The sequence below is a fragment of the Euwallacea similis genome, chromosome 20, assembly GCF_039881205.1.
Source record: "Euwallacea similis isolate ESF13 chromosome 20, ESF131.1, whole genome shotgun sequence".
NCBI lineage: Eukaryota > Metazoa > Arthropoda > Insecta > Coleoptera > Curculionidae > Euwallacea > Euwallacea similis.
The window spans coordinates 3,323,120-3,350,979 of NC_089628.1; the positions used below are offsets into that span (position 1 = coordinate 3,323,120).

At 44.8% G+C, this 27,860-nt stretch overlaps 2 protein-coding genes across 7 annotated transcripts; one reads left to right on the forward strand and one right to left on the reverse strand.

The window, feature by feature from the left end:
- Window positions 1-2: 2 nt before the first annotated feature.
- On the forward strand, window positions 3-27,528 carry RyR (Ryanodine receptor). 6 transcript variants are annotated; one of them, XM_066400151.1, is made up of 69 exons: window positions 3-142; window positions 481-559; window positions 706-810; window positions 866-964; window positions 1,273-1,287; window positions 1,936-2,013; window positions 3,407-3,525; window positions 3,602-3,671; window positions 3,726-3,925; window positions 3,987-4,169; window positions 4,273-4,444; window positions 4,504-5,066; window positions 5,116-5,693; window positions 5,749-5,890; window positions 6,026-6,445; window positions 6,500-6,946; window positions 7,240-7,396; window positions 7,732-7,831; window positions 8,340-8,538; window positions 8,602-8,826; window positions 8,881-9,032; window positions 9,089-9,250; window positions 9,310-9,445; window positions 9,581-9,755; window positions 9,809-10,095; window positions 10,148-10,322; window positions 10,431-10,628; window positions 10,743-11,101; window positions 11,148-11,285; window positions 11,389-11,541; window positions 11,596-11,990; window positions 13,202-13,435; window positions 13,495-13,609; window positions 13,667-14,027; window positions 14,119-14,409; window positions 14,587-14,790; window positions 14,851-15,054; window positions 15,105-15,383; window positions 15,438-15,807; window positions 15,929-16,115; window positions 16,168-16,419; window positions 16,469-16,737; window positions 16,790-17,448; window positions 17,572-17,707; window positions 17,761-17,982; window positions 18,036-18,249; window positions 19,494-19,767; window positions 19,820-20,128; window positions 20,196-20,379; window positions 20,441-20,640; window positions 21,343-21,452; window positions 21,865-22,071; window positions 22,127-22,265; window positions 22,332-22,352; window positions 22,474-22,795; window positions 22,893-22,982; window positions 23,073-23,331; window positions 23,390-23,752; window positions 23,801-24,319; window positions 24,376-24,515; window positions 24,568-24,817; window positions 24,888-25,034; window positions 25,144-25,390; window positions 25,440-25,798; window positions 25,855-26,016; window positions 26,254-26,593; window positions 26,653-26,809; window positions 26,870-27,035; window positions 27,082-27,528. In XM_066400151.1, exons 2-69 carry the CDS (start codon window positions 503-505, stop codon window positions 27,239-27,241), a joined length of 15,381 nt encoding a protein of 5,126 aa, XP_066256248.1. In that variant the 5' UTR covers window positions 3-142; window positions 481-502; the 3' UTR covers window positions 27,242-27,528. The 6 variants fall into 6 exon arrangements, with proteins under 6 accessions (XP_066256248.1, XP_066256247.1, XP_066256249.1 ...); XM_066400150.1 differs by lacking the exons at window positions 21,343-21,452; window positions 22,332-22,352 and adding an exon at window positions 21,083-21,195 and having other exon boundaries at window positions 11,596-12,008; XM_066400152.1 differs by lacking the exons at window positions 21,343-21,452; window positions 22,332-22,352 and adding an exon at window positions 21,083-21,195.
- On the reverse strand, window positions 18,260-19,316 carry LOC136415538 (uncharacterized). The gene is made up of 2 exons (XM_066400154.1): window positions 18,727-19,316; window positions 18,260-18,641 (listed from the first exon to the last, which is right to left on the reverse strand). The coding sequence occupies exons 1-2, from the start codon at window positions 19,273-19,275 to the stop codon at window positions 18,309-18,311; spliced, it is 882 nt and encodes a 293-aa protein (XP_066256251.1). The 5' UTR covers window positions 19,276-19,316; the 3' UTR covers window positions 18,260-18,308.
- Window positions 27,529-27,860: the final 332 nt, after the last annotated feature.

Genomic DNA, 27,860 nt, shown 5'->3' on the forward strand with positions numbered 1-27,860 from the left:
TAATTTTATTTCAGATGGTTTCTAAAAATACCTGGCTCTGCTTTAGATTAAAAATAGGTCGAGTGCTACAGTTGCTCTACCAATAACGAAGTGTCGATGCTGTGCGTGTGGAAGAATTTTTTAATGTAACGAATTTGCAAAAGTACGTATTTTTTCGCAAATTAAAATTTCGCCCAAATAAATTAACAAAGTAAATCTGCGCCCCCTCGTTTTTAGGGTCAATTTAAGAGCGAAGATTTGCCCCTGCGTCGTTGCTGCATGCCCTTGATAAGCTTTTTTGCAAGAACTTGATTGATTTGTTTAATAATGCGAATATTCACCGGACGAAAACGTTATCAAAACACCTTGATTTCGATTCAGTCTTCCGTTGGCTTAATTCCTTACGTAGGTTCTCACATAGGTACCTATTACATGTACATGGGGGCACCCACGCGGTCGGGGGGCAAACCGAAAACACGAATAAACTTTATGATTATTTAGGGCCCTCATCTGAACCTCCAGAATGGTGGCAGAAACCGAAGGGGGATCCGAACAGGATGATGTCTCCTTCTTGCGAACGGTGAGCAAACTTAGTTTTCGTCAGAGCTCAGTTTCGTAATAGCGCTTCGGTGGCTGGACACATCGGAGTCCCCCTTATGTCCAGTCAAGTCATATGTATTTACAGGGCCTAAAATCGCACGATCTAATGATCTTGTTAATCTGTAGGAAGACATGGTCTGTCTTTCCTGCACCGCTACGGGAGAACGCGTGTGCTTGGCTGCTGAAGGATTCGGCAACAGACACTGCTTCCTGGAAAATATAGCTGACAAGGTGAGATTGTGTTATTTACTCGTGGAAAATTAGTATATTGTACATTTTGCTTCAGAACATCCCCCCCGATCTGTCGCAATGCGTTTTTGTAATAGAACAGGCCTTGTCGGTGCGTGCCCTGCAAGAGCTGGTCACGGCGGCCGGAGATGAGACCGTAAGTTCCTCTTCAATACGCAGCAAAATGATACACTCTAATTTATTTTTGTTATCACTTAATAAACTCACAAGTGTTTTACGAGTTTACAGTTCCATCAAATAACTCACTTATCAAGTGTTTTTAACCAGGTTCAAGGTTCGAACCCAACAAAAGTGTCCTTTTTTCTCAATATTTCCCCCCCCCTCACACTGTCCGTACATGCTAAACAGAGATACTACATGTCCAACATTCCTCATTAAGTGATTACTGTTCTCTTTTGTTCATTCCTGCGACCGATATTTCATGGCCTCATTTTTGCTTTTCAGGGCTCCGAGAATCTTGTAAGTAATTTATATGTCGGGCCAAATTATTCAAAACTATAGTTAGAATTGCACTAACACGTAGATGTACATGTGGCCTTTTAACACTCGTCAGAGTCTAGACAGTAGTACTTGTTGATATTATTGGCACTTTTTAATATTAGCTATGTCCATCTGGAGATCTTTCGTACTATTAGCAGTCACCTTAATCCCCCCCACTAACAGAACTTTCCTTCAGCGCAATATTTGGCGTAGAGGCTTCAGTGTTGTATCATTGTAATCCCTAATTAGTGAAATTCCGCTTTTAAAACTCTAACATTCGCAGTTGCCGTGGAATTTCTGCACGCAGAATGGGATTGTCTCCAATAACGGTTCTGGGGCAATATTCCCAGTTCCCAGAGTAATACTCACTTTTTATATGCACATAATTCTCAAAAAAAAAAAAAATTTAATTAAAAAGAAATTATGAACAATCCGCCTCAGTTCTGCGCAGTTTTGGTTTCTATCGCTGCGCGATTCTCCGAAGGCTTCAAAATCTGGTCATTTCCGAAAAGGTTCTCTCATCAGAATTCCTCCACATTCGTGGATATTACAAGTATTAATCCGGGCCGCAAAACTATAGCCCAAAACAGCTCCGTTTAATAGCAGTAACAATTCACAATTTTATAGGGGAAAGGGACTGGTTCCGGGCATCGGACCCTCCTCTATGGTAACGCAATTCTTCTGAGACATCAGAACAGCGACATGGTGAGTACCATCTACGACGAAGCGAAATTTGCTCTTGCATGCGCGACACAATGTGGCTATTATGTGGGCAGTTGTGAATGTTTGGTTTGTCATCGAATTTGAAAGTTTTCCAACACTCGGGCTCCAGATTTACGGGTGCTAGACCGGACGCGTATTAAAAATAAATTATCCTTAATGATACGGTTCAAGTCGCAACAAAGTTGCATAGCAATGTCACAATGCGAGAGAATGATAGAACTTAAAGAAATTCCAGAACGTAGGTCTGGATTCTGATCCGGGATTCTCCCCATTTATACCTTGGTAGTACTTTACGATGTGTGACCACATAGCATCGAAGGAACATTCATGTGCACAGGATATGCTTAGGAATGCGAGTTTCGGAGGCGCTCCTCAGTAATAAATTACTTAATTAATATCCATGATTAATGAGTTTAAAAGCGCTCGACTCGGCATGCACTACCCGGTCCGACCTGCGCCACTGACTTTTGTCGGTGAGCATCGAAAACTTTTAATGAAATTTAACTCGAGCCAGATTACCTGGCCGGCTGTCGTGCATCTTCGCAACCCCGAACGTACGCGAGATGTCATTGGTGGAACCATAAAATTAAATCGAATTTTGGAGGTGGAATATTCACCCGATTTCCGATGGATGCGATCTCGCATCATGAACACTCAATAAGCGTTATTGTTTTGTTTTCAAAGCCTCCTTGACGAAAAACGTCGCTCCCGTTTGAGGTATTTCTGCAAGATTAAAGAAGATTATTTTTTGGCGATTTAAGCCAGTTCCGTTGCATTTTCAGTCTGGACCCTAAGCGGTCTTCTACATAACCGGATTTTCCGGGATTAACTTAGATCTGTGGAACAAACTCTGACTGGTCCGCACGTCCCAAATTTCATACCCTTTTTAACCGGGCTTAGAGGCCGACTTTGTGCCTCTAAAACCTCATGCTACCCTTGAACTTCTCCGTTGATTCGTCACTCCGATCGATTTTTATTAAGCTTGTGGCACTTGGTCTTATTGTTAGTTAGTACACTTTGTCAAACACTTCTTCAGCTGTTTTCGGTTGCACCGATCGTCACATTAAGAGTCTTGCTCAAAAGCCAGTCCGAGATGGGCTTGAAGGGATAAAACGGTCCTTCATCTGGATAGATGATCCAAACCAGTGATTCTTATAACCCGGCAGATCCATCATTAGGTTGATACCAAGGAAACATCTCTTTTGCGGTATTCGTTGGAAGAGATCGATGGTTAGACCGCCGCGTGGTATATAAGTTTGTTCAGAGTACCGATGCGGCAATGACTTTTACACGTTTTACATCGCGGACGGGGCGCATTAAACAAAAATTAACATTAACAAGAGATTACGGAATTAAAAGACCTTTACTTCTCCAGTACCTGGCATGTCTTTCTACCAGCTCGAGCAACGATAAATTGGCCTTTGATGTCGGCTTACAAGAGCACAGTCAAGGAGAGGCCTGCTGGTGGACAGTGCACCCCGCAAGTAAACAAAGGTAGTCAATCAGATCAATCAACATTAAATTGAGTTAAATGCAATCAAACTGAGCTGCCAATTTCTAATTCTCGTAGATCTGAAGGCGAAAAAGTGAGAGTGGGTGACGATCTTATCTTGGTTTCTGTCGCCACTGAACGCTACTTGGTGAGCACTCTCTGCCTCGGCAATTTCTCTCTATAAAGCGTGGGACACTTTTAGCACACGACCAAAGAAAACGAGCTCTCAATTGTGAACGCCAGTTTCCACGTAACCCATTGGTCAGTTCAACCTTACGGTACTGGTATTTCCCGCATGAAGTACGTGGGTTATGTATTTGGAGGTGATGTCCTGCGGTTCTTCCATGGGGGCGACGAATGTCTCACGATTCCCTCGAGCTGGAGCACCGAGGAAGGCCACAAGTAAATCCCTTTGTTGCCACTCTTAAATCCCCCTCAGAGCTATTATGACGTTTTCTTGCAGTATTGTAATTTATGAAGGTGGCAGCGTAATGTCCCAAGCCAGGTCCTTGTGGAGGCTGGAGCTGGCACGCACTAAATGGGCGGGTGGGTTTATCAACTGGAGTCACCCGATGAGAATTAGACACATCACCACTGGACGGTATTTGGCCGTGAATGAAAACAACGAGTTATATCTCGTCAACCGGTAGGTTTCTGTGCCGGTTATTGGCAATTGAACATAAATAGAGCAGCTAAGTGAAGAGCTGAAAGAGGGCGATAATTTATGGATGAACGGTGATGGATTCTAGGGAGGAAGCCACCACAGCCCTGACGGCGTTTTGCTTGAGGTACGAGAAGGACGATCAGAAGGTGGTGCTCGAAGACAAAGATCTGGAAGTGATCGGTTCGGCTATAATCAAATATGGCGACTCCACAGTCATCGTGCAGCATTCGGAGTCTGGGCTGTGGCTCTCTTACAAAGTGAGTATTCTGTGCATTCTGGATAGATAGAATAGCCCATTTCATTTTTTGAAATTCAGGCGTACGAAACAAAGAAAAAAGGCGTGGGCAAAGTGGAAGAAAAACAAGCGGTCCTCCACGAGGAGGGAAAAATGGACGACGGTCTGGACTTCAGTCGCAGCCAGGAAGAGGAGTCTCGCACCGCTCGTGTTATAAGAAAATGTAGCTCCCTCTTCACTCAGTTCATAAACGGCTTGGAAAGTCTCCAAGTGAACAGACGTCACTCCATGTTTTTCCAAGTGGTCAATCTCAACGAAATGGTCATGTGCCTCGAGGATTTGATCAACTACTTTGCTCAGCCCGAAGACGACATGGAACATGAAGAGAAGCAGAACCGATTGAGGGCGTTGCGGAACAGACAAGATTTGTTCCAGGAGGAAGGGATCTTGAACTTGATTCTGGAGGCCATCGACAAGATCAACGTGATCACGTCCCAGGGGTTCCTGGCCGCCTTAGCGGGCGATCAGAGTTGGGAAATGATTTCCATGTACCTTTATCAGCTGCTCGCGGCCATCATCAAAGGGAATCACACCAATTGCGCGCAGTTCGCCAACTCCAACAGGCTGAACTGGTTGTTTTCCAGGTAAGTTTTGTGAACCTATTGCTCTGCATTTCTGGACCAAAGATTTTAGACTGGGATCGCAAGCATCCAGCGAGGGCACAGGGATGCTGGACGTGCTCCATTGTGTGCTGATTGACTCCCCGGAGGCCTTGAACATGATGCGCGATGAACATATCAAGGTCATCATCTCCCTCTTGGAGAAACACGGGAGAGATCCCAAAGTCTTGGACGTCTTGTGCTCGCTCTGCGTCGGTAACGGGGTTGCCGTGCGCAGCTCGCAAAACAACATCTGCGACTACCTCCTGCCCGGCAAAAATTTGCTTTTACAAACCCAGCTGGTCGATCACGTGGCCAGCGTTAGGCCCAACATATTCGTGGGAAGAGTCGCGGGAAGTGCCATTTATCAAAAGTGGTACTTTGAGGTGACCGTCGATCACTTGGAGCAGACTACCCATATGACTCCGCACTTGAGGATCGGATGGGCCAATTCGAAAGGGTATATACCATATCCGGGTGGGGGGGAGAAGTGGGGAGGCAACGGAGTGGGAGACGATATCTATTCTTTTGGATTCGATGGGGCATTTCTGTGGACTGGAGGCAGATCCACCCAGATCGTCGGCAACGTAGTCGAGCCATACATTAGGAAGAGTATGTAAAAAAAATAGAATGTGTCGATTTTGGGAAAAGCAGTATGGTGTTCCAGATGATGTGATTGGGTGCGCATTGGATTTGACGGTGCCCCAAATCGCGTTCACCTTCAATGGGAATCCGATTCGAGGCAGTTTTAGGAACTTCAACTTAGACGGCATGTTCTTTCCAGTTATAAGCTGCTCCTCGAAATTAAGGTGAGTGTTGGAAATGTCTAAATATACAAGGTGTTCTGTATCCGATAGAACATTAGACTATTTTCGAGCTGGAATTACTTACGAATTTTGAATTGTTCACTTTTTAACTCACCATGATTTCATAAAATCCATCAGCTGTCGATTCTTACTCGGTGGCGACCACGGCAAATTGAAGTTTTGCCCTCCCGATGAATTCTCCCCCCTGGTGGAAAGCCTTCTGCCCCAGCAAATTCTCAACCTGGATCCATGCTTCTATTTTGGAAACATGAACAAAAACGTTATAGCCGGCCCCCTTCTTATCGAGGACGATACGGCCTTTGTTCCGAATCCAGTGGATACTTCGATGGTCAGTCTGCCTAGCTACATCGAATCGATCAAAGACAAATTGGCGGAAAACATCCACGAAATGTGGGCCATGAACAAGATAGAGGCCGGTTGGACTTGGGGGGAGTACCGCGACGACTTAAGACACATTCATCCATGCCTGGTGCCCTTTGACAAGTTGCCGCCGGCGGAGAACAGATACGACTGCCAGTTAGCTGTTCAGACCCTCAAGTAAATATATCAGTTTCTTGATATTAACGCCCAATCGACCCAATTTCTCTAAAGGACCATCATCGCTCTGGGCTATCACATCACAATGGACAAACCGCCGTCCAGAATTAAGACAGTCAGACTTCCCAACGAGCCTTTCATGCAGGCGAACGGCTACAAGCCAGCCCCTCTGGACCTGAGCGCGATCGCTCTCACCCCTAAACTGGAAGAGTTGGTGGATCAGCTTGCCGAAAACACGCACAATTTGTGGGCGAAGGAGCGGATCCAGCAGGAGTGGACGTACGGCCTGAATGAGGATCCGGAATTGTTACGCAGTCCCCATTTAGTGCCGTACAATAAAGTGGACGAGGCCATTAAGAAGGCTAATTGGGACACCGCTTCTGAGACCGTAAGGACGCTGTTGGTGTACGGTTACATCATCGACCCCCCCACCGGGGAACAGCAGGAGACTCTGCTGGCTGAGGCAACGAGATTGAGACAGCAAGCTTTCAGGACTTATAGGTGAGGTGAAATGGGGTCGGTACAATCACACTTGGCAATTCCGTCATACATATCGATGTGGTTCTTTCACTCCCGTATTGAGCGAGACTAAAATTTGATACCCACGTGCGGATACAACGAATAAATTGACTTTCTCAATTCAAGAAAGGCCCGCGACGAAGCTAATTTGCCGATGCGAAAAGAAAACTCTTCGAATTGATGTCGGACGCAATTGTTACGTGCGATTATACAGAGGGTTAAAGCATTTTTCGGCATATAAATATGTAAGGCGTTTAACCAAGTGCCTGTTTTAGAGCTGAGAAGAACTATGCGGTCGGCTCTGGCAAGTGGTATTTCGAATTCGAGATTTTAACCGCAGGGCCCATGCGCGTCGGATGGGCCAAGGCCGATTGCGCGCCGGGATGCATGCTCGGCTCTGACGAAAACACGTGGGCCTTTGATGGTTACAATGTAAGTACATACTGTGTTCTCCTTGACAAGGCCTATGCACGATTCGAAGAATATGAATTTAGTTGAAAAGATTTCACGCTGGTATCTCCGAACCCTTTGGGTTACAACGTTGGCAAGTGGGGGATGTAATCGGCTGCGTTTTGGATCTGACCGACTGCGTCATAAGTAAGCAATGGGCCACATGTTCATTCCCGAGACTTACCTATTTTAACCCCTGTTCCAACCTCTGTACCAACGTCGTCTGGTGTGATTCTACGTATATATTTTAACAGCAACTACTGCAGTCGTTCCGAGTAGATTAGAATAAAAATTGTTCGTTTTTGCATCGTTTGTAGGAAGAAAAGGTTTATAGCAATTCGGCAGAGTCTTTCGGCAAGCAGTGGCAAGTGGGCGATGTGGTCGGAGTCTTTCTCGATTTAATCGATCACACTATAAGTAAGAGCGATTCGCTTTGGGCAAGACTAACTAAAAGCGCTTTGCCTAGAATGATTTATTAAGCAGTAACAACTTTTTCAATAGATTATTTACCTTGTAAATCTGGAAGCTTTTCCGCTGCAGTTTGCCGCTCATTTATGCCTTCCATAGACAAGTTCGTTCTATTAGCCGCTCTGTACGTCTACACATACAGGGTGTCTTAGAAACGCTGGCACAAGCGATGCCAGGGCCGGACTTAGCAAGTTTGGCGTCGTTCCCGATCCGGTGTCTTGAGTCGTTGTCCAAACTCGCCCGCCCAAAAAGCCGGCACTGAGAGATGCGACACCCTGCGTGTGCTCCACCCACGACGATACCCATTTATATCGATGTTTCTGAGACACCCTGTATACATACAGATAACAACTTTTGTCAATTTCCTTCACTTAAGTGCATCACTAATTCTCTGCATGGACGAACCTTTGCGAAAACTGTTTTCGTTATGCTCGATTTCATGTGGATGCCCTTCAAGGTTTCTCCCTCAACGGGGAATTGTTGATGGACGCCTTGGGGGGCGAAACCACATTCGCAGACGTTCAAGGGGATAACTTCGTCCCCGCCTTCACATTGGGGGTGGGCCAAAAAGCCCGACTGTGCTTCGGACAGGACGTCAATCAGCTCAAATACTTCACCATGTGCGGTTTGCAGGAGGGCTACGAACCCTTTTGCGTGTAAGCAATATCGTAAAGCAGGACAACCGTACTTCTTTACTATCGCAAAGACTTCATCAATAGTAACATGAATCGGGCGGTGACCTACTGGTACACCAAGGACCAGCCGATTTTCGAGAATACAGATGACATGCCCGATACCAAGATCGACGTGACCCGTATTTTGGCGGGTTCCGACAGCCCCCCCTGTTTGAAAATCAGCCACAACACGTTCGAGACCATGGAAAAGGCCAATTGGGAGTTTCTTAGGCTTAGTCTGCCCGTCATATGCCATCCCGAGTTCATCACGTAAGCTCCAATTCATTGGTTCGTCAGCATCATGAATTTCACTGGATTTTATAGGGAGGAAGAAAAAATGCGTCGCTGGAACGAGATCAAGGTCCGGCAGCATCGGCTGAAAATCGAGGCCGACCAACAGATGACTGGACCGAACCCGAATCCCGCGCATATCGAGAACATAATGAAAAGCGGCTTTTCCATGACTGATATTAAAGGTACAGCATTCGAACAGCTTTAGTCGGAGATTGATTTATTATGGACGACTAATTAGGCTTACATCGGAACTACTCGGAAGATGCTGTGGAGGCCGACGAGGTCTTGAAGCAGCAACACTTGTCCAGGACGGCAGGTCATGGGAAGGCGATGCCCGCCAGACCGCCCAGAAAGGGGTCGCTATCCAGAAATACGAACGTTAATGGATTCGAAGATGGCTGTAAGTAGAGTAAAAGTAGTTTAAAATGATCGATATTTCATTATTGCACGCTTTTTTAGACATTCACGTAAATGGTGCTAAAAGTGGAGTGCCGCGTTCGACCAGCGAACTCGACATGAACAGATACTACGACACAGCCCGTCAAAACACCGACAAAAGTGAGGAAAAGAAGAAAAGAGGGCGGTCACCTTTCAGGTAATTGTCGATACATATTTTTTTGACTCTCTAATACAAACTCGACGTTCCTTGTATAATGCACTAACAGCCTTACCAGGTAAATCGAGTTTTATACGAGGGCACAATTAAACTTATAAAATTGTAACGAAACAGGTTTTTCTCCAAAAAGCGGGGGGACGCCTCCAGCGCCGAGCGCACCAAAAATAAGAAGTCCAGGACGCCGGAACCGCATACAGTGCGCATGAGCACAATGAGCCCCACCGCTCGTTCAGTGGGGTTGTCCAACACCATGCTCTCTCGAAGCCCCACTATGAAGCAACAGCCCCAAGTACTGTTGCGTTCCATTTTAGATTATTTTTAGTTTGCTTTTGTGTTATTTAGGGCGACGGTCTTCAGGCCCCCTCGGCGGTGCCCCAACAAAAACAACTGTCGGTGCCTCAGACCTCCGATGTCGAAGCCGTAGGCAACGAAATTTACGATGCCGAATGCCTGAAACTCATCAATGAGTATTTTTATGGAGTGCGCATATTCCCAGGACAAGATCCTGCCCACACTTACGTGGGGTGGGTCACCACTCAGTACCATTTCTTCAGTAAAGAGTTTAATCAGGAACATGTATTGAAGTCATCCGTAGTCATCACGGATGACTACGACAGAATCGTTGATTTGTAAGTTGCTTTCTCTTGTAGAATGGAGTGTCGGTAAACGCGTCTTTTGCAGTATCGAGAGGCAGTCCTGCTACATGGTGAGAGCTGACGAGTTATACAACCAAGTGACTCAGGACGCTTCGGGCAAAGGAGCCTCCCAAGGAATGTTTATTGGCTGTTTCCTGGATGCTGCCACTGGGTACATTAGTTTTACCTGCGACGGCAAACCAACGTCTCACAAGTTTAAAGTAAGGACTTGGTCGCGGAGCAGCCCAAGAACTCGTTACTGTCGTTGACTTGTTGCACAAGTTCCGATCTAAGCATTACTTATCGTTGATTTTCAATTTTTATTCCAGATGGAACCGGAAACCAAGCTCTTTCCTGCGATCTTCGTGGAGGCCACCAGCAAAGAAGTAATGCAAATCGAGTTGGGAAGGACATCCACCAGTTTGCCCTTATCAGCAGCAGTGCTGCAGAACAGCGCCAAGCACGTAATCCCTCAATTTCCTCCGAGGTTGAAGGTCCAGTGCTTGAAGCCACACCAGTGGGCTCGTGTAAGTAACCAGGTTGTCCGTTTCTGGAGCCCAAGTATGAGAATCTCGACAACCATAAAAGTCCACATCCACGTGGCATTTGGGACACCCTGAATATTGTTGCAAAATTCTCAGGTGCCCAATCACAACCTCCAAGTACATGCTTTGAAATTATCGGACATCCGAGGCTGGTCCATGCTGTGTGAGGACGCCATCTCAATGCTGGCCCTGCACATACCGGAGGAAGACCGGTGCATCGACATTCTGGAACTGATCGAAATGGATAAATTGCTGAGTTTCCATGCACACACGCTTACTTTGTATTCAGCTTTGTGCTACCAAAGTAACTACAAGGCAGCCCACGTGTTGTGCCATCACGTGGACCAGAAGCAGCTCCTCTACGCCATTAAATCAGAATACATGAGCGGACCACTGCGACAGGGCTTCTACGATTTACTGATTTCTCTCCACTTGGAGGCCGCGGCCACTACCATGTAAGTGGATTGTGTTGGTTTCAACAGTTTAACTGATGCGTCTTAGGGAGGTTTGCAAGAACGAGTATGTCATCCCCATTGGGCAGGACCTGAAAGATTTATATGAGAACTCGGAAATGGGGCACAGTCTGCGAAGGCTCCAGATGGAGTCGGTCATGCCTCAAATGAAGACTTCTGACATTAGGTAGTTCGACTGTTGTTCTATCCTGTTTAATCTTTAATTTTAATTTTTAATTTAAATTTAATTTTATTTTAATTTTAATTAGTTAATCAATTTTATGCTGCAGTGAAAACATAGAGAACATAAAGAGTCTCTACTCCCCGTATTTTCCTCTGGATGTTGTGCGGGACTACATCATGACAGCTCTAGCAGAGTCGGTGGAAATCAATCAAGTTCACAATAGAGACCCAATTGGCGGCTCCAACGAAAACTTGTTCTTGTAAGCAATCACTGCTCGGATCATTTTAAACCGGCTAACGTGGTTCATTGGCAGACCTTTGTTGAAGCTCGTGGATCGCCTTCTACTCGTAGGAATGTTGAGCGACGAAGACGTGGACAAGCTCCTCATAATGGTTTGTCCGGAGACGTGGGATCCCACCTTTGAAAAGGACGGCAAAGACGAACACCGCAAGGGTCTCCTCCAAATGAAAATGGCGGAGGGAGCAAAGCTGCAAATGTGCTATTTGCTGCATCACCTCTGCGACATCCAGCTTCGACATCGCGTAGAGTCCATTATCGCCTTCAGCCATGATTTCGTAGGGGATCTGCAGACGGATCAGCTGCGTCGTTATATTGAAATTAAACAATCTGATCTGCCGTCCGCGGTCGCGGCCAAGAAGACCAAAGAGTTCCGGTGTCCACCCAGGGAGCAGATGAATGCCATTTTGAGTAAGTTCAAGATGGAAGGTACGTACGAATTGGCCAACCACGCCTGCCTAAAGGCCGCTTGCGGTTTAACTGACGCTATAATGATGATGAATGACGCATATGTTGCTAAGCGGGGAAAAGAAGTCGGTTGAAAAAAATACTTTAGAAAACCAATTAAGTTAAACTGTGACACCTTTTAAACGCCATATAAACAATAGAAACAGTATTTTATTCAACTGGCAAGAACTCTGTTTAATAAATAATCTCATATAGCATTTCACGTTCACTAAATTGTCGAGTTAAGGCCTATTTCGTTGAACTTTGTATTAGATCTCTGGCTAAAAATCACTGAAAAATATTACCCCTGTACTATGGAAATGACTACTATTTAAAATGAATTTATCATCAATTTAAAGCTGTTTAAATAAGGTAAACATATGGTCGTGGTTTGCTGATTTTGATTAGCCGTAGATGTTTGAATTTGTTAAAGATTTTATTTCATACTGTTCGGGTAGGTCTGTTTTACACCGACTTGCAGTTAGTAATTCAAATAATTACAGTAGTAAGTAAGCAGCCTTGTCGGACTTTATTAGGCATCTTCGCTTTGAAAAACTGCAGTGGCATAGTAGGCGCTAATTTTAACTTAATTTCCTGTAATATTCACTTTTTTGCATGCAAATATATACCGAAATTTGTACGTTAATTGTAATAAGTATGTAGCTATATGCATATATTGCAGAATAAATACTTAGTCGCGTTGGACTGTGTCAAAATAAGATACGCGTTCGCCATATTGTCCGGGAATATTATTTCGGCTATGACCACAAATTATCGGACGACAGTATGAAATAAAATAACGTATGACACACGTCCATCATGTTGTTACAGTACTCGTTAGCGCTTTCTGGATTCCACTCCTGAAGTCACTTCATCCGTAAAAAACTTGTACTGTAACAAGTTACGTACTGGACTTGTGACGTGAACAACTATTATAGTATATAGACCCCTTTTCGGCCAGTTTTATGCCTCCTTAGAGTAGATTTGTAGTATTTAGTAATTTCCGGCCCTACAATAATATATCTGCACCTACTTGCATTCTGCACTCGACAACCACCGTTTAGTAGAACAAACTCTGGCAATGAAATAAAGAGCTTTCGTACGCCATGTCAGCTTCATTCTAACACACAGCGAATCGTGTTTCAAGTCGAACCGCTTGAGCCCTCATTTTTCAGGTTTCAAAAACATGGAGGAAGAAGAAAAAGAAAACTGCCCTCTGGGCGATGATTTATGCGAGAGGATGAACAACTTCCACGACCACCTCATGGTTCACGTGTCGTTGTTAGCCTTGCAAGCTCCCGTTGAGGAAGAGAACCCCGAGGACAAACTCAAACCAGGCCCCTTAAAAAAGCTGTATAATTTCATTAATGCCGTCAAAGAACTCGAGGAGGAGCCCAAACCTGAAATCGGTTAGTTTTGATTGCTATAAGCTGCAAATGCAAATAAATAGCTCTGCATTTCCCTTTAGAGCCTGAAAGGAAGACTCCGGAGGAAGTGTTTAGAAAGGTTTTAATAAGCACCATTGTGAGGTGGGCTGAGGAGGCTCAAATCGAGCTTCCGAACCTCGTCAAAGAGATGTTTGGGTAAATGTTATGTTCAAAATTTAAACAATTCCGAAACGAGTTCTACCATATCTTCAGCCTCCTGGTGCGTCAATACGACTCCGTGGGCGAACTGATTCGAGCTCTCGAGAAGACGTATATCATAAATTCCAAGACCAAGAGTGACGTTGCTGAAATGTGGATCGGTCTCAGCCAGATCCGCGCCCTGTTGCCCGTGCAAATGTCTCAAGAGGAAGAGGAGCTGATGCGTGAACGCCTCTGGAAACTGGTCAACAACCATACCTTCTTCCAGCATCCAGACTTGATTCGGGTCTTGAGGATTCATGAGAACGTGATGGCCGTTATGATCAACACTTTAGGAAGAAGATCGCAGGCTCAATCGGATGCCAGTGCCACGGCTCAGAATCCAGAGGGGGAAACGGGAGCGGCCAAGGAGAAGGTTAGAAATCGCCTATATCAGTTCTTACTGATGTATTCTGAAAATAGGAGTTGGAAAAGATCCACACACACTAACTGGCAAATTCATACAGGACACTTCGCACGAAATGGTGGTCGCATGTTGCCGTTTCCTTTGCTACTTTTGCCGCACGGGGCGCCAAAACCAAAAAGCCATGTTCGAGCACTTTGACTTCCTGTTAGACAACAGCAACATCCTCCTTTCCAGGCCCAGTTTACGGGGTTCCACTCCCTTGGACGTGTCTTACTCCTCGCTGATGGAAAACACCGAACTAGCATTGGCCTTGAGGGAGCATTACCTGGAGAAAATTGCAGTTTATCTGTCGCGCTGCGGCCTTCAATCCAATACCGAGCTGGTTGAAAAGGTGTGCAAAATGTATATTCGTATGTACATACCGAGTGTAAATTTCTGGAGCATCTTCGCTTTTCAATTTAACTCGTATCTCTTATGGTTACCGAGATTCCCATGGACCAGCTCTAGAAACAGACACCCTGTATACTATTGACTTTTACGCTCACCGATGCGACTTCCGAATTTGCAGGGTTATCCTGACTTGGGCTGGGACCCAGTGGAAGGTGAACGATACCTGGACTTTTTGAGATTCTGCGTGTGGGTGAATGGGGAAAGTGTCGAAGAGAATGCAAATTTGGTCATCAGGCTGCTGATACGTAGACCCGAATGTCTCGGACCTGCTCTGAGGGGCGAAGGCGAGGGACTATTGAAAGCTATTGTGGATGCCAATAAGGTAATTTTTTTTGTTAAATATTGCTTAATTTGAGTGGCGATTTACGTTCATCTTTTGAAGATGTCGGAAAGGATAACAGACAGACGAAAGATGATGGAGGAATCCCCCGAGGGCACAGTGAACTTGCAGCAGTTCTCGCATCCCCTACCTGAGGGCGACGAGGATGAGGACTACATCGACACCGGAGCCGCAATTTTGAATTTCTACTGCACCTTGGTAGACTTGCTGGGCAGATGCGCCCCTGATGCCGCCGTCATCGCTTTGGTGAGCTTTTCAAATGTTCACCTTTCGTTATTTCTAATCTGCTAAATTAGGGTAAAAATGAGTCCTTGAGAGCCAGAGCCATCCTGCGATCTTTGGTTCCCTTGGAGGACCTTCAAGGCGTTTTGAGTCTGAAATTTACCCTGCATAATCCGGCTCAAGGCGAAGAACGACCGAAGTCGGACATGCCCTCCGGATTAACGCCGCCTCATAAGCAATCGGTGGTACTGTTCCTGGAGAGGGTTTACGGTATCGAAACGCAGGAGCTGTTCTATCGGCTGCTGGAAGAGGCTTTCTTGCCCGATCTGAGGTGTGCCACCATGCTGGACAGGGTAAGGTTTGGTATTTGAAGGATTCGGTCTAATTCGGTCTGTTTTTGAACGCAGCATGATGGCAGCGAGTCGGACATGGCCCTCAGCATGAACCGCTACATTGGCAACTCCATTTTGCCTCTGCTGATTCAACACAGTAAATTTTATAGCGAGGCTGAGAACTACGCCTCCCTTCTCGACGCTACTCTCCACACAGTCTACAGACTTTCTAAGAATCGGATGTTAACCAAAGGCCAGAGGGAGGCGGTGTCCGATTTCCTGGTCGCCTTGACTAGCCAGTTGCAGCCGTCCATGCTGTTGAAACTGCTGAGAAAGCTCACTGTGGATGTATCCAATTTGTCGGAGTACACCACTGTTGCCTTAAGGTTGCTGACTTTGCATTATGATAGATGCGCGAAGTATTATGGGTCCAGTGGTGGGCAAGGTATAAGTGTGTCAAAATAAGAAAATTAAGCACAGGAAGTAACATATGGGCTTTTTTTCTTATTTTCACCATCCAAACATTTAAGAATTTACGCGTTTTCTTGGACACTTTCTATCTTCAGGACTTTACGGAGCCGCCAGCGACGAGGAGAAGCGCCTCACAATGATGCTATTTTCAAACATTTTTGATTCCCTAAGTAAGATGGATTACGACCCTGAACTTTTCGGCAAAGCCCTACCCTGTCTGACCGCCATTGGTTGCGCCCTGCCTCCGGATTATTCTTTATCGAAAAATTACGATGATGAATGGTGAGAATTAATTTCGAAATGCGCTGGCCTCGAATGCACTGATCGTGCACAGGTACACGAACAAGGCAGCGTCAGGCCCAGACGGGCCCTACAACCCACAGCCTATAAATACCTCTGTGGTACAGTTGAACAACGATTTGAACAACATAGTTCAGCAATTCTCCGAGCACTACCACGACGCTTGGGCCTCCAGGAAGCTGGAAAATGGCTGGAGACACGGGGACAGTTATTCTGGTTGGGATGGAAATAAAACCCATCCCAGGTTGAAGCCTTATTCCATGCTTAGCGACTATGAGAGGGAGAGGTACTCGTTAATGACCCATTCTAGAGGATATAATTTGCTGGCATTTTAGATATAAAGAACCGGTTAGAGAGTCGCTTAAGGCCTTACTGGCCCTTGGTTGGACCGTGGAACACACAGAAGTGGACTTGCCATCCACCAATAGAAGCTCCCAATTTTCCAGAGGGGAGAGCAGTAGCGCTTTTGATTACAATCCTCATCCTGTGGATATGACCAATTTGACCTTATCGAGGGAGATGCAAAACATGGCCGAAAGACTGGCGGAGAATTCACATGATATTTGGGCCAGAAAGAAGAGGGAGGAATTAATCACTTGTGGAGGTAAGTGGGTGAATCACCCCGTATATCCTTTCAATCAAACACATCTTTCTAGGCGGTATCCACCCGCAACTAGTTCCCTACGATCTCCTCACCGACAAAGAAAAGAAAAAGGATCGCGAGCGTTCCCAAGAATTCCTGAAATACCTGCAATATCAGGGCTATAAACTGCATAGACCTAATCGGGGTGGTCAGCAAGAAACCGAACAATCCACCTCCGGACCGGCCATCGAACTCAGATTCGCTTATAGCCTTCTAGAGAAGCTCATCCAGTACCTGGATAAGGCGACCATCAACATGAAACTGCTCAAACCATCCCAAACTTTCAGCCGCAGGAATTCCTATGTCAAATCCTCGAGGGACATCAAATTCTTCTCCAAAGTGGTGCTACCGTTAATGGAGAAGTACTTCTCCACTCATCGGAACTACTTCATCGCAGTAGCCACCGCTACGAATTTGACCGGAGCTGCCAGTTTAAAGGAAAAAGAGATGGTGGCTGCCCTCTTTTGCAAATTAGCCAGTTTGTTGAGATCCAGATTAGCCGCCTTTGGAGCGGATGTGAGGATTACCGTCCGATGCCTGCAAGTATTGGTTAAGGGCATCGACGCCAAGTCTTTGGTGAAGAATTGTCCGGAGTTTATCAGAACGTCGATGCTGACGTTTTTCAATAATACTGCTGACGATTTGGGACACACCATTATAAATTTGCAGGAGGTTAGTGATTGCAAACAAAGCCCGCTTTATCCTATAGGTTAAACGACGCTCATTTGAATACATAGAATTGCGATCTGAGTGTGAATTTAGAACTTTTCTTGAGTGTCCATCCGGTTGTTTCAGGGTAAATACAGTCACTTGCGGGGCACTCATCTCAAGACTTCGACGTCTTTATTTTATGTAAATGCCGTGCTATTGCCCGTGCTGACCGCTATGTTTGACCACTTGGCAAATTGCGAATACGGGAGTGACTTGCTGCGTAAGTTGGGTCACAAAAATTATATCCGAAATATTCTAATTCTGCCTGCTTAGTGGACGAGATCCAGGTGGCTTCCTATAAGATCCTTCAAGGCCTTTACCATCTGGGTACCGACTCCACGTTACACCACGACCGCAAATACCTGAAACATGAGATGGAGAAGTACAAGCCCGCCTTGGGCTCTTGTTTGGGGGCTTTCAGCTCCACTTTCCCTGTGGCCTTCTTAGAACCGCATCTCAACAAAAACAACCAGTTTTCCCTGCTGAATCGAATAGGTAATTTCGATGTTTTTTCAAGGGAATTAGTAGCCAAATAATCTCTGTGGCAGCTGACCACTCATTGGAGGCCCAAGACATAATGGCGAAAATGGAGCAGTTCATGCCGACCCTCGAGACGATTCTGTCGGAAGTTGATCAGTTTGTGGAGAGCAACAAGACCTACTCGGAAGATCCTCATATAATCGATGTTACCATGCCCATGCTGTGCTCCTATTTGCCTTTTTGGTGGGGTCAGGGACCTGACAATGTCAGTCCTACTGGAGGGTCAGTATATTTACTTTACTTATTAGTTATTGTATCGACACGTGATTAACAGAATAAACCTATGACATTTTGAGAATATCGCTGATAATGTTCTTCAGTATGACGGAATCTTCCTTATCGGTACATTGTCCGAGTCCTTGCAATGTCTTCGAAATTTCCAGCTTATCCAATGGTATACCCCGTCGAATGGCTTGGAACATCTGCTCCTTTAAAATCCACAGCAAATATTCGATAGCGCACGTCTGGGTAGCAATGTAGGACACAAAATCTCTATTTGCTACGTAGTACGTTAAGGCACAGTTACATCTCTTTAAGACCGATGCTAAGACCAAATAGCAGTACTCGTCGCGCTGGGATAGGCTTTTTAGGATCAATCTGATGGCAGTGAAAATCTGGAGAGGAGGAAATTACACGAGAATTGAAGATCTTCAAAACTATCTTTTCACATCTTCGCGAACGACGTTCATCTAAAATTACCTTTAAATGGCTGCAATTCCTCTTCATACCGTCAGCTCCAGTAATTATGCTGAACAAATCGCTAATCCAAGAGCGAATTAACTTCTTGATGGGCCCTCCATCGATCACTCCGTGTCCAGTCGAAAAGGTGAAAATGAATCTCCTTAGCTTTAAGTAGCTGCCGTAGATTTCGTCGGGGGTGCACTTCTCGATTCTTAGTTGAACAGAAATGAAACTGAGGCAGTTAGAGAATAAGCAAAAAATGACGGAGTTGATGTCCATTTCGCGTGCGATCCCCTTGGCTGTCAATTCGATGGTAAACTGCCTGAATAACTCATCTCTGTCTTGTTCCTTGTACCTCCTAGAATTGAAGAACTTCGACGGGATTTTGTTCATTTGGCCCAACAGGTAGTTTTCCTCTTCTTCTTGGTAGGGGCCTAAAAGCACCACTAATTTGTTTAGTACAGTCGCCGTTTCTTTGAACATGGTGAAGGATTCAGTGTAGGTTTCGCACCGCATATCATCGGATATGGCCACGTTCTTCAACATATCTAAATCATCAAATTCCATCTCCGTTTTGGGTAAATAAATGCGCTTAATTTGCAAATTTAACGCTCTGATAGCAGAAAACCCATGAAAACTCACACGAAAGTCGAAATGGCTGCCGTGGACCTGTCGCTTTCTTTTGTTTCTCTAGAAAATTTATCCATGTTGCTATAGCAACGAAACAAAGCAATGCAGACAACGCAAACAAATGCCTCCACTTGACGTTTGTTGCGATTTCGCAGATCTCACGTTTCGATGGTCACTTCCGAACACATGAACCAACTTCTCAAGAACGTTCTCAATCTCATACGAAAGAACATCGGCAACGAGAACGCCCCTTGGATGACCCGCATTGCCGCCTACACCCAGCAGATCATCATCAACATCAGCGAGGAACTATTAAAAGATGTCTTCCTACCGTTGGCGGAAAGGGTCCGAAAGAGGACCGAGGCAATGTTCCACAAAGAGGAGAGTTTGCGGGGGTTCATTAAGAGCAGCACCGATGATACGTCTCAGGTAGGATTGCCACATTGATTTAAGGCTGTTGGGGGAATGTTATTAATCTTAGATCGAGACGCAAATACAAGAGGACTGGCACCTACTGGTTAGAGACATCTACTCCTTCTATCCTCTTTTGATCAAGTACGTGGATCTTCAGAGGAACCACTGGTTGAGGCACAACATTGAAGAGGCGGAGCACCTTTACAATCACGTAGCTGAAATTTTCAACATCTGGTCTAATTCCCAGTACTTCTTGAGGGAGGAACAGAACTTTATTTCCGCCAACGAAATCGACAATATGGTGCTAATCATGCCCACGGCGACCAGGAGAACTGTGGTTACTGATGGCAGTCAGCCTTCCGTAGGCAAAATGAAAGTAAGTATTTAATAAATAAAGGAAAATAACAAAATTTAATTTTCCGCCAATCGCTCTTGGGGTTTAGAAGAAGAAAAAAAACCGAGACAAAAAGCGGGACAAAGACAAGGAAATTCAAGCGTCGCTAATGGTGGCCTGCCTCAAACGTCTTCTGCCTGTTGGTTTAAACCTCTTTGCAGGTCGTGAGCAGGAGCTGGTGCAGCACTGCAAAGATCGCTTCTTAAAGAAACTGCCCGAATACGAAATAATCGGCAAGTCCACTGAGCCAAAATAAGGCAGTGTTAAGGTTTAATATCCATTTGATTCTTGCAGATTTTGCGAAAACCCAACTGACTCTTCCCAATAAGATCGATCCAGCTGATGAAATGTCCTGGCAGCACTACCTTTACAGCAAACTGGGCAAAAACAAGAGTCTTACCGTAAATGTGTTGGACAGCAGTGGCAAGAATCAGCTTGAGGAGACCATAGAGCGAATAGTTGCTATGAGCAAAGTGTTATATGGACTTCACATGGTAAGCAGCTGTAATTTATTGAACGATGTAGATGTTAAGTTAATACGTTTTTTGTATAGAATCATTTGCTTTAGTATAAGTTTGGAAATTTTAGGGTTTAAGCTAAAGTAAGTGCAACTGATATGGAGTATAGTGGAAATTTCAATCTTGACATGAAAATGTTCGAAATTTCCCCGATGTCGTGGGTGTTTCTAACGATTCCTTATGTCTTTACCTGTGAGAAATGGTCGGTAAAACTTTTAAAAATCTCTTGGAATCGCGGCACGCGGACTCATACTAGTTGTATCTACTTCTGCGTAAACGCTAAAAAATCCAAACTCCTTGCAGAAAGTAAATCTTCCATTTATTTGTTATGATTTGTTGCGTTCTGCTCTCCAGTAGAACATTTTTCGTTAGTTTTGCATAAAAAAATATTTATGATTTTTGACTTCCTCTCCGCCAGATCGACCATCCTCAGCAACAGCAGAAGGGCGTTTATCGATCGATAGTTTCGACTCAGCGTAAAAGGGCCGTGTTATCTTGTTTCCGTCAAGCTTCTTTGCACAGTCTGCCCAGGTTTGTTCAGCCCTTTTGGTTCCAGCTTTGTTTTCAATGCTTTTTCCTTTAGTGTTTTTTCGCTGTAGAGTGTGCCTCCACTAATCTCAGTTATGTTTTTTACCGACTTCGAAGTAATAAATCTGTTTTGTGTTTTACTAACCGAAGGCCGCAAAATCGAGAACCAGCAGCGACGGCTGGAGAAAGGTTCTTAACGCAGCCCGCAAGAGAGCAGCCCTAGCATGTCTTAGGTGTACCCCGCTCTATAAACTGAACAGGTGTGTCTTCGCTTTTTTATCTAACTTGACCGATGTCGATACGAGCACGTTCCGTTAGAAATATTGTAATAGCACTGATACAAAAACTATCAATACCTGCTAAAAGTCGTTAACCGAGTATCGATATCTGCTCAGTATCGACATTATCAATACCTCGCTCCACTCGAAATCTTTCGTTCATGATTTATGTTTTCAATTTCATTAAAATGTCCGTAGTCATAACACAATCGAATAATCAGAGTTTATACATGGTGTATTGATGTCTGAAACTCTTCCATCCTTGCATCATGCCTTTAAGCACACACTACAGTGTGCGCCGCTTTCTCGCGACTATCCTAGTGAATAATGTACCATTTTAAATTTCTACGAAAATCATCAACTAAAAAACTTCTATACACATATATGTGCTTAGACATCGGGCCATTAATATCTTCATACGCACCTACCGCGACTTTTGGCTGCAAGATGAGAATGTAGGACAGGAAGTGATGATCGAGGACCTCACTCAGAGCTTCGAAGATTCGGAGCTGAAGAAGAAAGACGAGGAGGAGGAAGAGGGAAAGCCCGATCCTCTCACTCAGCTCGTTACCACATTTTGCAGAGGTGCAATGACCGAGAGGCAAGACATGATATAGAAGTATCTTTGGATTTGGCTAGAATTTTCATATCTGTAGGTCGGGAGCCCTTCAGGAAGATCCTTTATATATGAGCTATGCGGAAATTATTGCTAAATCGTGCGGGGAAGAGGAGGAGGAAGGCGATGAAGGGGGGGAAGAAGGAGGCGAAGGCGAAGAAGGTGGCTCCTCTATTCACGTAAGTTTGATTTCGGTATTTCACTGCTGTTTAAAGCAATAAAAGTTTGTCTCTTAATGCAAAAAGCGAACGTTGCGTAGACTCAAGGTAAATAGCTTCCCTTCAATTCTATACAGGGAGTTTGAGGTGTTGCGATTTCATTTTTAAGGGGTGATTAAGCACCCCAGAAGAAGTCTACTAACCCAAAAACGGCAATTTCTTGCTCTAGGAACAAGAAATGGAGAAACAGAAGTTGCTCTTCAACCAGGCTAGATTGGCCAACAGAGGGGTGGCTGAAATGGTGCTGCTACACATTTCAGCATGTAAAGGAGTTCCCTCTGAAATGGTGATGAAGACGTTGGAGTTGGGTATCTCTGTTTTGCGGGGGGGTAACTTCGACATACAGATGGGCATGTTGAACCATTTGAAGGACAAGAAAGATGTGGGCTTCTTTACCAGCATCGCGGGGCTTATGAACAGCTGTGGAGTGTTGGATTTGGACGCATTCGAACGGAACACCAAGGCGGAAGGGTTGGGGGTGGGTTCTGAGGGTAAGTTTCAGTAAATTGCTCATAATTCACAAACTTGAAGCGGGTGGTGGGAGAGGGACATTTTCTTTGGTTATTTAGGTGTTCTATTTAATTTCAGGTGCTGCCGGTGAAAAAAACATGCACGACGCAGAATTTACTTGCGCATTGTTCAGGTTCATCCAGTTGACCTGCGAGGGTCACAACTTAGGTTCGTTCCACCTCTATTTGTGATAGCTAAAAGCGACTGGAGCAACACACTTAAACCAACATGCTGATTTTCATCTTTCACGTCCTCTAGAATGGCAAAACTACCTGCGCACACAGGCTGGCAACACCACTACCGTCAATGTAGTCATTTGCACCGTCGACTATTTGCTTCGTCTCCAAGAGTCCATCATGGACTTTTACTGGCATTACTCTAGCAAGGAGCTGATCGATCCCGCCGGCAAAGCGAACTTCTTCAAAGCCATCGGAGTGGCCAGTCAGGTGTTCAACACCCTCACTGAAGTGATTCAAGGCCCCTGCACTTTGAATCAACAGGCTTTAGCTCATTCCCGGTGAGTCCTCGGTAGGTCATTTATCAGAAAAGTCAGAGTTCGATTTCGTTTTCCAAAGATTGTGGGACGCTGTGGGCGGTTTCCTGTTCCTGTTTTCACACATGCAAGACAAACTGTCTAAGCACTCCAGCCAGGTGGATTTGCTCAAAGAACTGCTCAATTTGCAGAAAGATATGATCACCATGATGCTGTCTATGTTGGAAGGTAATGTGGTTAACGGAACTATCGGTAAACAGATGGTGGACACGCTGGTGGAAAGCGCCTCAAATGTGGAGTTGATTCTCAAGTACTTCGACATGTTCCTGAAATTGAAAGATTTGACTTCGACCACCAGTTTTCTGGAGATCGATATTAACAGTGATGGCTGGGTGTACCCCAAAGATTTCAAGGAAAAGATGGAACAGCAGAAGAGTTACACGCCGTAAGGGGGTTTTACCTTCCAAGTAATTTTTTTTAATGACCATTTTAGGGAGGAAATAGAGTTTTTGCTGGCCTGCTGCGAGATCAATCACGATGGCAAAATCGACTACGTAGGATTTATAGATCGGTTCCACGAGCCTGCTAAGGAGATTGGATTTAATTTAGCTGTGTTGCTGACTAATCTATCCGAGCACATGCCTAATGAACCTCGATTAGCCAGATTCTTAGAAACTGCTGGCTCTGTTTTAAATTATTTCGAACCCTTCCTGGGACGAATTGAAATATTAGGTGGCAGTAAACGCATTGAGCGTGTCTACTTCGAAATCAAAGAGTCCAACATCGAACAGTGGGAGAAGCCTCAAATCAAGGAATCAAAGAGGGCCTTCTTCTACTCCATTGTCACTGAAGGAGGAGATAAAGAAAAGCTGGAGGCCTTTATTAACTTTTGCGAGGATGCTATTTTTGAAATGCAACACGCTAGCGGGCTGATGGCCGTGGAGGAGTCTGGAGGTGGAGGCCCCACTAGGGCCACCACTTACAATTACCTGACGGATGAGGATGAACAGAAGTAAATTGTATTTAACGCACTCAAAAAACACCTTGTATATATATTGTCACGTTTAGGGGTGCAAGAGACCCAATTCGTCGTTCCTACCAGGCGGTTAAAGATGGCATCTATTACGGATTATCGGCGCTCAGTCCTTCGAACATGAAGCACAAAATCAACGAAATGCAGCAAATGTCCATTCCAGAGCTATTCATAGGTGACTTTATTCGTAGAAACTAATGATACTCTCGGTACTGACCTCTTTGTAGGATTCTTTAAGTTAATCTTCTACACATTCTACTACTCGGGCTTCGGGGTGGCCGTAGTCATCCAGTACTTCTTGGGTATTCTGATGTCGCTCATGCGCGGTCCTGTCGTCGAGGAGCCTTCGGTAGAAATCAAAGAAGAGGAGAAAACGAGCCACTTAAGGGTGTTGCCGCCGCTGCCACCTGCAGAAGATCCAGGCAGTCAACTGACACCAGCTCTGGTGGATGCTTCGAGGGGCGAAAGCGCAGGACAGTGAGTAGCCGAGATTGCCCCAAAAAAGGGTTTATGGTTCATTTAGGTTATTTTTTATTATATTAAACAGTCATAAAGCAAGTGGTCATGAATTGGCAGCAGGTGCGCAGGCCTCGTTGTCGGCGGAAGGTGAAGGACTCACAGCTACTGAAGAGGGGGTTGAGCTAGGAGACGTCGAGTTGTCCGAGCAGCCGCTGTCTTTGTCTGACCTCTTGGGGTAAGTAAGTGAGAAAATCAATTGTTTTTTAAAAAAATCCTTGTTATATTATTATATAAAATCCATAGTTTCTACATTAATTTCCTACTGATTGCTTTGTTTATGTCAGAGGTGAACAGGCCAAACTAGCAGCCCAAGAAAAGGTGGAGGCTCAAGCCGCCCAACAGGCAGCCATGCAGGCTATCGAGTCCGAAACGAAAGCGAAGGCTGGCACTGAATCTTCCGTCATGAGGCAGATTAATTTCAGCGGCTACACTCACCGTGCGGTCTCATTTTTAGCTAGGAACTTCTACAACTTGAAATATGTAGCCTTGGTGTTGGCCTTCTGCATCAACTTCATGCTCCTCTTTTATAAGGTATAAGCTAAGTAAGGTCAAAAAATCTTAAGGTTACTTGGAGATATAGGTGACGACTTTGGGCGGGGATGCTGAAGGTAGTGGCGCAGAACCAGATATAATCGATGGTTCGGCCAGTGGTAGCGGTTCAGGCTCTGACGAAGAAGAGGACGAAGATCTTCCGGAGTTGGTGATAGTGGATGAGGATTTCTACTACATGGCACACGTTATGAGATTGGCTGCACTATTGCACTCCATGGTGTCGTTAGCAATGCTGATCGCATATTACCACTTGAAGGTGCCTTTGGCCATATTCAAAAGAGAAAAGGAAATTGCTCGGAGACTCGAGTTTGAAGGGTTGTTTATCGCAGAACAGCCCGAAGACGACGACCTAAAATCCCATTGGGACAAGCTAGTTATTTCCGCAAAGTATATTGTCTTCAACTTGATCTGATATAATTAAAAATCTCTTCAATTTTCTGCAGGTCTTTCCCAGTAAATTACTGGGACAAGTTCGTGAAGAAGAAAGTGCGACAAAAATACAGCGAAACCTACGATTTCGATTCGATCAGTAATCTGTTGGGAATGGAGAAAACCTCGTTTCAACAGCAGGAAGCGGACGAAGGCCACAAGAGCATTATTTGGTAGTAAGTTGGCTCATAACCATCTAAGAAGGCTCAATATATGTTTCTTTTATTTTGTATGAATATAACGTCTCACACACGAATGGGAATGGGATCGCACCTTATTCTCAATTCACTCCTTAGCAAAGGGTGAATGTTACCATTTAAGACTGATCAAGAATACTGTGCAATTTCACCCTTCTACTTATACATGAGCCACTATAGAGCATATTCTCAATAAAATTCCTCATGAATTCAAAGCATAATCAACATTGACTGGCGCTATCAAATATGGAAATCTGGAGTCACCTTCACGGACAATTCGTTTCTTTATTCGCTGTGGTACTTCGTCTTTTCCATTCTGGGAAATTTCAACAACTTTTTCTTCGCCGCTCATCTACTGGATGTGGCCGTCGGCTTCAAGACCCTCAGGACCATTCTGCAGTCCGTAACTCACAACGGAAAACAGTTGGTTTTAACCGTGTTGCTACTCACCATCATCGTCTATATTTACACAGTGATTGCGTTCAACTTCTTTAGAAAATTCTACGTGTCAGAGGAGGATGAGGAGGTGGACAGAAAGTGTCACGATATGCTGACGGTGAGTTACACGTAGTAATTAACTTACTGTTAATTAAGTTAGTATTTTAATTTGCACAGTGTTTCGTGTTCCATTTGTACAAAGGCGTGCGCGCCGGCGGAGGTATCGGAGACGAGATTGAGCCTCCCGATGGAGACGACTATGAAGCTTACCGCATCATGTTCGATATCACCTTTTTCTTCTTCGTTATCATCATTCTTTTGGCTATCATTCAAGGTAAAATTCACTCAAACATCGGGAAAATTCGTTTTCATCACCACGACGGTTGATCGGTAGGTTTGATCATCGACGCGTTCGGAGAGCTGCGTGATCAATTAGAGAAGGTCATCGAGGACATGGACTCTAATTGCTTTATCTGCGGCTTGGACAAGGGCTATCTGGATAAGGTGCCGCACGGTTTCGATACGCACGTGCAGCAGGAGCATAATTTGGCCAATTACATGTGAGTGCAATAACCATAATCAGCGACATCTGAAACTCTGCTTCAGGTTCTTCCTTATGCACCTGATCAATAAGCCGGACACCGAGTACACTGGTCAAGAGACGTATGTGTGGAACATGTACCAGCAGAGATGTTGGGACTTTTTCCCCATGGGGGATTGCTTCCGTAAGCAGTACGAGGATGAGATCGGCGGTGGGGGCGGTTAACGACTTTTTACTAATTATTCTTGCTCAACACGTGTTTTAAAAAAGGCTGTTAAGAACGTTGTATATTAACGTTTTTGCGTATTGTCTCGGGACGCTTCTTTGCTAAGATTTTTAAGTTCACATAACTTGTACAAATCCATCGATATCGCCTTACTGTGGTGCTAATTGGTACTGTTAGCGTACGATGTAAAACGTCCGTCAATTTTAGGAATTTATGTAGATGTAAGTAGTGAATTTTCGGTGATCTAAATGCGACACGTTTTCAAAATATATTAATATTTTATCGATCTTTGAAGTTTTATTTATCGGTTAAAGTAGACGTTCTTATTGCAGTAAGAAGTATTGAACAACACCTGAAAATAGAGGCAAGATCTCACCCAAAAAAGAAAATCTCCGTGGAAACAATAAAACCCATTAGAGCTGATCATTGCTGACCGATAATTATTGCAGCCTATCGAAATGACTGGGCGATTTATTACCTCTTACCTCAGTAGATTATACCGATTTCGACGCCATCAATAACAAACCGGCAATAATTCAACCTGCCAAGGGCAGAATCTTCCTGCAAAAAAAACCGTCGCCCCCCTAATAGAAAAATGTCCCTCCATGATTTCCATCT

Excerpts from the sequence above, each read along its gene's own strand:
- RyR (XM_066400150.1), top strand. The coding sequence starts at position 503 with ATGGTGGCAGAAACCGAAGGGGGATCCGAACAGGATGATGTCTCCTTC. Across the intron at positions 6,947-7,239 it reads CAAGCTTTCAGGACTTATAG|AGCTGAGAAGAACTATGCGG; the intron begins GTGAGGTGAAAT and ends TGCCTGTTTTAG. Across the intron at positions 10,629-10,742 it reads AGCCACACCAGTGGGCTCGT|GTGCCCAATCACAACCTCCA; the intron begins GTAAGTAACCAG and ends CAAAATTCTCAG.
- LOC136415538 (XM_066400154.1), bottom strand. The coding sequence starts at position 19,275 with ATGGAATTTGATGATTTAGATATGTTGAAGAACGTGGCCATATCCGAT. Across the intron at positions 18,642-18,726 it reads GGAATTGCAGCCATTTAAAG|ATTTTCACTGCCATCAGATT; the intron begins GTAATTTTAGAT and ends CCTCCTCTCCAG.